This window comes from Caretta caretta, chromosome 2 (assembly GCF_965140235.1).
Source record: "Caretta caretta isolate rCarCar2 chromosome 2, rCarCar1.hap1, whole genome shotgun sequence".
NCBI lineage: Eukaryota > Metazoa > Chordata > Testudines > Cheloniidae > Caretta > Caretta caretta.
In genome coordinates, this window is record NC_134207.1 from 73,535,793 (window position 1) to 73,546,077 (window position 10,285).

General features: G+C 40.2%; 1 protein-coding gene across 3 annotated transcripts; it reads right to left on the bottom strand.

Moving 5' to 3' along the window:
- Window positions 1-814: 814 nt before the first annotated feature.
- Window positions 815-9,377, bottom strand: PPDPFL (pancreatic progenitor cell differentiation and proliferation factor like). Of its 3 annotated transcripts, none has more exons than XR_012666985.1 (6): window positions 9,039-9,377; window positions 8,374-8,478; window positions 6,824-6,916; window positions 6,632-6,734; window positions 5,541-5,726; window positions 815-2,301 (listed from the first exon to the last, which is right to left on the bottom strand). XR_012666985.1 is itself a non-coding variant. In XM_048840623.2 (5 exons), exons 2-5 carry the CDS (start codon window positions 8,426-8,428, stop codon window positions 5,714-5,716), a joined length of 264 nt encoding a protein of 87 aa, XP_048696580.2. In that variant the 5' UTR covers window positions 8,429-8,478; window positions 9,039-9,377; the 3' UTR covers window positions 4,030-5,713. The 3 variants fall into 3 exon arrangements, 1 of the variants encoding a protein (XP_048696580.2); XR_012666986.1 differs by having other exon boundaries at window positions 815-2,304; XM_048840623.2 differs by lacking the exon at window positions 815-2,301 and having other exon boundaries at window positions 4,030-5,726.
- Between the last annotated feature and the right edge of the window lie 908 nt (window positions 9,378-10,285).

Here is a 10,285-nt window from a genome sequence, read left to right on the forward strand (position 1 = left end):
GGCAGGAATTCTTCTATTTTGTAACATAATTTTGCAGTGTCATCACAAATAGAAAAATAAAAGTTTCTCATTAAAAATATTGGTCTAGTAAAATCCATTAGAGTTTTCCATGTTGTTGGAAGAAGGTATGAAAGACCAATAAAATGAACATCAGTAGGGAGAGTGTGAAATTCTTTCTGCAGATGGTAGAAAATACATACTTGCTCTCTCATGTTCACCTTTTTGTCATGCAAATTCATTATTCAGAAAGATTTTGTTGAAGCTTTGCATCAAGGGTGTGAGGGAGACATAGGCAATATGTTCATGTAACTTGTACAAAAATAATCCATACATGGGAACAGTAGTGTAATAACTATTGATCCTCAAAAAAACACCACCCATATAAAACTGCCAGTGCTAGTGAACACTAAAGTAAGATGCCACATAAGTGTCTGTTGCATAAATTACAACACCCTAAAGCTAATCTATCCTAGGCTTCAGATTTGTTGAAGCCTTTCTTTGTTTAGTGTCAAGGAGCCACAAAAATAGCTAGCTTTTATAGTTCCTTTTCTTTTGGGGTTAGTGCATTCTCAGCAGTTTACTGACACAGTAACTCATTAACAATGCAGAATTCATACTGATGTATATGATGCTTTATACCTTAACCAGAAGGCACAGGTGGCATGGCCCTTCTGGGAAAGCTACAAATAAGTCCTGATGTAAAATGTTATTTGTGACAGTCTTTATGACTGCACATGTGCAGAAAAGGATATGCTTATTTCAAACACCTTACACTAGCTCCCTTTGCAGTTTTCTATTGCATTTTCATAAAAACTATTTTAGAATCTTTTTTATTTAACACTCTTATGCAGAGAACTGTACAAAGAAGGAAACAAAATTATATCACGGCAGTAATTCCCTGCCCCCTTTAAACTCATTCTCTTATACATAATATGTAACAATGCTATTACAAATACTCTTACAATTTCTGTTTAACAGGCATTTAGATCTTGTAGGGAAAATGCTGTTAGCAGTACAGTGTTTCTTCCAAGTTCTAGCCGTCTATACATTCTGTTAATTAGAACTTGTTTAGGGCTATCTGGTGACTGTCATTATTATTACACGATGTTCCACAATCTGTAGTACTGGAGTTAACACTTCTCAAGTTAAATGCATTAAAACAATGTACTCACTACTTATCCAAGAATAATGTAGAATTGCTAAAACTCAGCCATTATAATTATCACAGTAATATATTTCACATACAAGAACTTAATATCTCTGCAGATTTCCAGGTCTAATATGCACAGCACCTCAACCCTTGTTTTGATGGGGAAAAACCCCTCAAATGTAGGCAAGCAGAAAGACCCTTATATTATGCAGGAGTCAGTCATGTAACCTAATATTAACCTGGGCGATGCTGAGAATGGCATGGAGTTGATATACGATCTGGGAAACCGTATCAGGGTTATGAATTTAGCTGCTCAAAGCTACCATAGCTAAAATGCATTAATAGGGCCTGATCCTTCTCCTGTTGAAGTGAATAGTATTTTTCCGCTGACTTTTGTGATAGCAGCATGTTTGTAAGTATCAGTGCCAAAAAGGGACCTTACAAGGATCAACCAGCTATGCTTTGGCTATTGCTTTTGGGAGGAATTATTATATACCATTGATACTGGAATGCTGGAGGAAAATCAAGATCTTAATTTCAGTTGCCAAGCTGCCTGTCCTCTGAATAAGATCTAAATTAATAGCAATATGCTGACTTAACTTGCATTTCCTATTGAATTTCTCCGCTATTTGTTAACTGTTTCTAGGTGGGTGGCAATAAATGTGTTTTGCAGATTTGATCAAGGGTATGTGTTCTGTTCCATCAATACTTGGGGAAAGTACACAAATTACTTCAAATTATCATCAGTTAGATATGCTCGACTTGATCCTGGGCTGCACTGCATTGCATCATAAAGTGGGCCTAAAGCTGAAGTAGCTGTCCCCAGTTGGCTCATCTTAAGGTAGGAAGCTTTACCAGTGGCATAAAGCAGCTTTAGACTCAGATTTTAAGGCCAGAAGACAGCATCATAATCACGTAGTCTGACCTCCTGTACCTTGCAGGCCACAGAACCTCACCTACCCATGCCTGTAATAGACCAATAACCTCTGGCTGAGTACTGAAGTCCTCAAATTACAGAGAATCCACGATTTACTCTAATTTAAACCAGAAATATTATACTTGGACTTGGAAAGCTTTGACAAGGTCCTCCACCAAAAGCTCTTACGCAAAGCAGTCATGGGATAAGAGGGAAGGTCCTCACGGATCAGTACCTGCTTAAAAGACAGGAAACAACAGGTAGGAATTAATGGTCAGTTTTCAGAAAAGAGAGGTAAAGAGCAGTGTCCCCCTGGTATTTGTACTTGGACCAGTGCTGTTCAATATATTCATAAATTATTTGGAAAAAAAGGATAAACAGTCAGGTGGCAAAGTTTGCAGATGATACAAAATTACTGTAGATAGTTATGTCCAAAGCAGACTGTGAAGAGTTACAAAGGGATCTCACAAAACTGGGCAACAAAATGGAAGATGAAATTCAATGTTGATAAATACAAACTAATGCACCTTGGAAAATATAATCCTCTCTATACATACACAATGATGGGATCTAAATTAGCTGTTACCACTCAAGAAAGATCTTGGAGTCATTGTTAACAGTTCTCTTAAAGCATCCATTCCATGTGCAGTAGCAGTCAAAAAAAGCTAATAGTGCTAGGAATCATTAAGGGATAGATAATAAAGCAGAAAATATAATCCCACTCTATAAAACCATGGTACGCCAACACCTGGAATACTGTGTGCAGTTCTGGTTCTCCCCATCTCAAAAAAAATATATTAGAAATGGTAAAGGTACAGAGAAGGCCAACAAAAATGATTAAGGGTATGGAACAGCTTCCATATGAGAAAAGATTAAGACAATTGAGACTTTTCAGCTTGGAAAAAGAGACGACTCGGGGGAGAGGCAGGGGCGCATATGATAGAGGTCTAACAAAATCATGAATGATGTGGAGTAATTGAATAAGGAAGTGTTATTTACACCTTCACCTAGCTCAAGCACCAAGGGTCACCCAATGAAATCAACAGGCTTTAGTTTAAAAGAAACAAAAGGAAGCACTTCTTCACACAATGCAGTCAACTTGTGGAACTTGTAGCCAGTGATGTTGCGAAGGCCAAAACTATAGCTGGGTTCAAAAAAAGAAATAAATAGATGGACCCATCCTCCATGAATAGCTACTAACCAAGATGGTCAGGGATGCAACCCCATGCCCTAGGACTGCCAGAAGCTGGGACTGGACAATAGGGGATGGATCACTTGATAATTACCCTGTTCTGTGCATTCCCTCTGAAGCATCTGGCAGGGGCCACTGTTGGAAGACAGGATACTGGGCTAGATGGACCATTGGTCTGACCCAGTATCGCCGTTCTTATGTTGACCAACTGACCCATAGTGCAGAGGAAGGTGTACCCCCTCTCCCCTGTATGGTCTCGGCTCATCTGAACTGGGGAAAAATTCCTTCCTACTCCCACATATGATGACCAGCTAGCCCTGAGCATCTCTGCAAGATCCACCAGCCAGATACCTGGGAAAGAATTCACTGTAATAACTCCAGAGCCCTCCCCACCTAGTGTCCCATCTCTGGCCATTGGGGATATTTGCTACTAGCAGTTGTAGGCAAACTTCCTCTTCCAACTTCTGTACACATTTTGTGAAAAGAAAAAGACAAATTAGGAGAATATCATCTTCAAAACTTGTAGTTACAAGTCCATATTCTTTTACTTTGTTTTCACGAAGACATTAAAGCAATTTTCCCCTCCTGGTTTTGCTTTCTTTATTTAAACTCCTCCTTTCCTCTCACATTCCTGTTATGATTGTTTCAAAAATTACTTTGAAAGATGACTTCTTTAATTTCTGTTCATGGTCATTTTGTAGATTTTTGCCACAAATTCACATGCAACAGTGACTACCATTTTGTATTAGAGAAGAAACATTTCAGACCTCATAATAATTAAACTTTATTAATATAAAATTTTAGTATAAAAAGAGAGTAGCTTATAACATACATTTAAAAATAATCCTAAGATCAAACCATGCAATCATTTTAAACAAGTAAATTGATAAATTGCTTTTCTTATATTTCATGTAATAGAGTTCCAACACACTATTTCTTTTAACAGTTGTCTTCATCCTTATTCTCACCTACCCTGTGTATACTGTCTCAAGCTAGATTATAAATGTTCTGGGGATGGGACTACTTCATTATTGTCTCAAGTGCCATGGACATCTATAGCACTATCTGTATGTCATGATAAAGTTTACATGTTTACTTTAAAAGAATACATTGTTACTTAATACCTGAAGAGCTTAAAAATGTACCAGATAAATTCAGTAAGTGACCTGAACAGACCTGATGCATCATAAAGTTGCATAGAGAAATAGTCCTGAAACTTATGGATATGAAATGCTCAAGACAAATATTTGCAATACCCCCTGCACCTAAGCAATTTTGCTCATCCACCTCACAAAACGTAACTGCTGTTGTAGAACTGTGCACTGTTAAACTACCATACTTCACAGCAGAGAGGGCTTCAATTCATCACTGAGTTAAGTGATTATATTAATAATTCATTTAAGCAGCTTGGGATATGTTAAGAAGGGAAACCATAATTAGTGTAAAAATATATTTAATGGACAGAAATGATTGTGAATACCAGAATTGTGATTATTTAAGGAGTTGGAACTGTCAAAGAGTTCACAACCAATAAGGTTAGTTTATAGAGAGCACTTAATACAAAACAAGAGGCTCTTTAACCAATACTAGAACAAGTAAGAGTAGCATAAAAAAAGTGAAGTATGGCTGCAAATCAAAAGGTCAAAATCCATGAAAGTCAGACTATTTACCAAGTCCTCATGTTCTGCCCTCAAATACTTAGGTGCATGCATGTGAATGAGAATTACACACCTGTATTTAAGGTCAGAATCCATATTCAGCCATAACAAGGGGACAGAGCTTATGATTGTTGTTTAATAGGATTTTCCACAATTAAAGCTATTAACTGTTCTGTAAACTTCCTTCTTAACAGTATGTAACTGCTATACTGGGCATTTGGGAAAGATGTGCCAGATCCGTTATATAACAGGAATCTGTTCACCTGAAACTAGTTTATATCCATTTGATGTCAGCACAGTTGATATAGTAAAATGTAAACTTATGGAAAAATACTACTTACTGAATAGACATTTCAAAACACAAACTTGTCTGTTTTAAGTCACAGCACCCTTGAAAAATTTTAACACGGACAGTCCACAGAAGCTTTTCAACTTACAGAAATAAAACCTAGATAGTCACTGGCCACTTTATGCTGATCTTACTTTTTACCGTCATTTCTTCTAGTGATGCGCGTTAGTCATTAGGATATTAAATCCATTTAATTTCCTTTTAAAATATTAAAAATGCATTTCTCAAATGTTAACAACTCAGTAGTGGACAGTGTATGTAGAAACTATGCCTACCTTAAGCAAAACCATTTAAGCTACTGACAAATCTTTGTGAAATTCTAATTTCTCGCGTGGAAATGAAGTTCCAAGCAGCGTATTTTCTTCACACAGCTGAATGCAGCCATCTGAAAGACCCTGAGCTTTAGAAAAAGGAGTAGTCTGTATACGTATCACTACTGCAGGTAAAGTCAACTTGCAACACTGTAAACAGATAAAGACAAGTTATTAACAGGATAATATACAGTGTAAACAAAATTATGAAATATGTATTTAAGTCAACTAAGTTAGGGTGAAGAGGAAATGGATATCTAGGTACCCAAGCGTATACTGTTTTTGAGGTTGTGATTTTAAAGTGTAACTGATCCAGGGGAATGGCTGACCTTAAGTTTTTATCTTTTGTATTTTTAAAAATTGTATTAATTTTACCGAACTGAATAGATTTTAACATTTGTATGTATTGTACTGTACTCTATGGCCTCTAGCTAAGACACTATATCAGTACATTTTCTAAGCCTTGCTAGGTAGCCAAGCATTATCTTACAAACATACCAACAAACAAAATATTGCTTTATCACAGGGGTTCTCAAACTGGGAGTTGGCTCAAACTGGGAGTCAGGACTCCTCAGGGGGTTGCGAGGTTATTACATGGGGCCTTGTGAGCTGTCAGCCTCCACCCCAAACCCCACTGTGCCTCCAGCATTTATAATGGTGTTAAATATATAAAAAAGTGGTTTTAATTTATAAGGGCTCAAAGGCTTGCTGTGTGAAAGGGGTCACCAGTACAAAAGTTTGAGAACCACTGCTTTATCACCTCAAGCAATCAGAAAAGTTAAGTAAAGAAAAGTTAAGGTCACTATTCTCTGCTTACTGTAAACTTTTGTATGGACTTGACTAACTTCACTAACAAGAAACAACTGGAAATTTCCACAGGCATTCAGCTGTGACCTTGCATTTCCACTATATTTCACTTAAATCAATACCAAGATATTGTATTCCTAAAGTTGATGTGGAGGGCAGGGCAAAGAGAGGGGTATTCCAATCAGTAAAAGTAAAGAAGAAAAATAAAACAAGTAAATTATCTCAATCATTCAAAAAGCAAGACTTACCTGCTGGTCGATAATGTTTTTCCACTCATATTTGGAGAAGCAGATGTTTCAGAGTGGAAAAAGTTTTTTATCCACCAGCATTTATCAAATAATTCAGGTAACCCTACAAAAGGAGACATAATGGCAGTGATTGGCATTTAATCAAAGTGCCAAAAATGAGAAAAACGTATGTTTGAAAGAAAGAGGCAATACCATGATGGGCTTTTTCCTGGTCTGAGAAGTTCACAGGATCAGAACAGAATGATGAACTGCCTGATGAAACACTGGATTCAGAATTCAATCGAGCTGAGTGTAGAAAACAAAGCAATGGTCTCAAATTACAGAATATACATTAATTCCACACTAAAGATTTTTTCAAGACTTTACAGACCCCCGATGCCTCAAAAAAGACACTGTATAGCTAAAGATTAAAAAAAAAAAAAAAATGTAAGTAAACCTAATTTTCCAGTATTTTTATATCCCCATTTCGCTATGGACATTGCATGACAGCGGGATAAATATTTTACGAGTTCACCTACTGCTACCACTTATTCCTCACCAGCGAGGCATGCTGACACGTAATCTGCTGGTGTAACTTTCACTGACGCTAAATGAAAGTTAAGGCCACAAGATGTATTTTAGGATCAGGCATATATATTGCTATTAATACAAGAGATTCAGTTCTAGAATACTGACCTTTGATATAACTAATAGGAGAGAAAAGGTGGATGAGGTAATATCTTTTATTGGACCAACGTCTGTTGTTGAGGGAGACAAGCTTCCAAAGACCTGAAGAAGAGCTCTGTGTAAGCTCAAAAGCTTATCTCTCACCAGCAGAAGTGGGTCCAATAAAAGATATTCCCTCACCCACACGGTCTCTCTTATATCCCAGGACCAACAACGCTACAACAACGCTGCACATAAGAAATAAGACACATTATACTAGAACTTTTTTTCTCCTTATGCTTTCATAATAAAATTAATACCAATAATGCTTTACATTACAGTGTGTCATCCAAGAATCTCAAAGCATCAGAACATTTTGTCTCAACTACCTGTGAGAGGCATGCAAGTAGCACTTCCCCATTTTATAGATGAGGAAACAAAGGCACGGAGACATTAAGTGACCCACCCACAAAGGAAGTCTGGACCAGAGACAAAAGCCAAATCACTTGATTCCTAGTCCTCTGCGTTAACCATAAGATTTTATGTAATGACCTACCAAGGACCTCCAGATTTCAAAGCAAAAGTTGCTACAACTTGAGCTAAAGAAGTAAAACTCTACAGTTGGCTAATGTAAGAACTCATATCCACTAGGGATTGGCAAAGAGGGGGACCTGCAACAGACTCATTACACATCCTTCCTTTTGATGTTTATTAATGTCAAATGCAAGTTACACATGCCTCATGAGAGGAAAAAGTCTTTCCTCTTAATAGGAGGAAGGAGAAGTAGGAGACTACGTCACAGAAATATACAAGCCCCCTAAAAATTAAGATTATCCCCCCCCTCCGTAGACAATAACAAAATAAATAGAACAGTCCTCAAACCTACAAAACCCTCAGAAGTGATTTAAACACTGTATAAACAGGTGTTGAAACTTTTTTCAGAATCAGCATCAGTTTTGAGATGTTTCCTATCCAAAGCGATGGAGGATTTTCAGCCATGTAACTCTTTCCTTCATAAACAAGAAGAAATTGCCACGAAACAGGAAACATGCACCAGGTTTTGTTTGAAGATTTTTTTTTTTTTGTAAACACCTTACTTCTGTAGTACTGATTCTTGGCCAGGAGGCAGCCAGCTGAAGGCACAGATGCCATAGTAAAGGCACGGACTGGGGCAAAAGTCAAGCAGACTGGCTCAGAACAATCTGCAGGAGAGCAACAGAAAAAAAATAAATATGTTGACAATAATGATCTCCAGTGTAAAGTGTCTTTCGCACCAAGGTGCGGGGCAACACCTTTATTGGGGCCCTTCTGATCTTTCGGCTAATTCTAACCTTGATGAAACTCAGCAGATTTTAATTAAATAAACTTCAGATTTATACCAGTGTAAGGGAAGGGGAAAATATGGCCCCCCAAAACCTTAAACGTATAAGGCCAGAAAACGCTTGCAGGTCCTTCCCAATTTGCAACGCAACAGACTTCTAAGGAGCACCAACAGCACTCACTGGGTAACCCAACTTAACGCCCCAGCAGCTATCCTGGCGGCTTGTGCAAAGCAACCGTAAGCATTGCCGCCCAGAGGATTCAGGGGCAAAGCAATTTCGGGGGCCCCGTCCATAAAAAAAAAGTTGCAATACTATAGTATAGTATATTGGCCCGGGGCTTGAGGCAAATTGCCCCACTTGCCCGCCCGGGCTGCTCTGACCGTAAGCCCCCAGCCACGCTCCCCGCTGCCTCTGAGAAGAAGAAATCCTGCTCCCCTTACCTGGATGGCCCACGCTCCCAGAAAGGCTCCCCCTCTGCAGCGCCCCCGCCCAGCCAGCAAACGGGACGGGGCTCCGGATGCACACGCGAGCCCTCCCCAGCAGCAAGCGCGCCTCTGGCTCCGCGCGCGCGCTGAGTGGCCCGGAAGCGCGAGGCGGCTGTATATAGAGGAGCCCAGGCGCGCGACTGAAACCCTAGCGGCGGGGCGCCTCCCCTGACCTGGTGACCTGACTCAACCCCGGCCCGGGCCAGGCGGGCGGCGTGACATCCCGGCGCTGGGCAGGGGGTGGGCATGCGCACGCGCACGTGCTGCCCAGCTGAGGAGCCGGGGCGGAGCGCGTGCTGCCCGGGCTGGGAACGTCCCACTAAGGGCACGAGGGAGCTTAGCTGCGCTGCGCTGCCCCGGCCTGTGTGAGTGCGGGGCGCAGAGGGCTCGGCGCTAGCAGGAGAGAGGGTTGCTGAGGGACAGTCTCCTCCTCCCCCAGCAGCTGTGGAAGTGCTGTAAGGAGTGGGGTTGGGCAGGGTTTGGGGGGCGCACACCACTTACAGCAGGTGGTTCCCGGCACGGAGGGAGGGTGGAGACAGGGGAGCCACCCCTTCATTCCTTCCTTTTCCCCCTCCCTGTTTGGAAGAGGAGACCCTTCCCGCACAATCACTCCACTGCTGATGATCTCACGCCCAAAAGAGAGGCTTCTAGCTCATCCCCACCCTTTCCCCTAACATTCAGTCCATTTATTGGGGTTGCATGGTGGGGGGAAAAGATTAGCCGCCCCAAAGTGCTATTCAAAGACCGTTGTTTTAAGCAGGCAACGGGGAGAGGATTTGCAGAAGGGAGTTGCCAGCAGTTCTCACAACTTCATCGTGGGTCTTGTGATATGCGATGCGTTTCTCAAAACCCCAGCTTCTGAAATCCTGTGATTAGATAAGAGACTCAGCTTTCATTGAAGAAGTTAGTTTCCAACGCTCCTAAGTGCGGAGAAAAGGCTGAAAATGTGTGGCCAGTGCACTCTAAAGGTTCAGAAACTACATGGCAAATAAAAACAACCCAATTAAAAATTAAGCCATTTATTTTGGGGCTGTGACTCATGGTGTTTTGTTTTTCTTTTAAACATATGGGGTTGGCATGTCTATCTATGTATTTATACCAGGCTCAATCAGTTGGAAAATGCTCTTTGACAAACTTTTTTTTTTTTTTGCACAAAATTGTATCAATTTCAACAAATGTCAGTGTTTTTTCTAAAAAACTTC

Excerpts from the sequence above, each read along its gene's own strand:
- PPDPFL (XM_048840623.2), bottom strand. The coding sequence starts at position 8,428 with ATGGCATCTGTGCCTTCAGCTGGCTGCCTCCTGGCCAAGAATCAGTAC. Across the intron at positions 6,917-8,373 it reads CAAGAATCAGTACTACAGAA|CTCGATTGAATTCTGAATCC; the intron begins GTAAGGTGTTTA and ends TTCTACACTCAG. Across the intron at positions 6,735-6,823 it reads CCAGGAAAAAGCCCATCATG|GGTTACCTGAATTATTTGAT; the intron begins GTATTGCCTCTT and ends CTCCTTTTGTAG.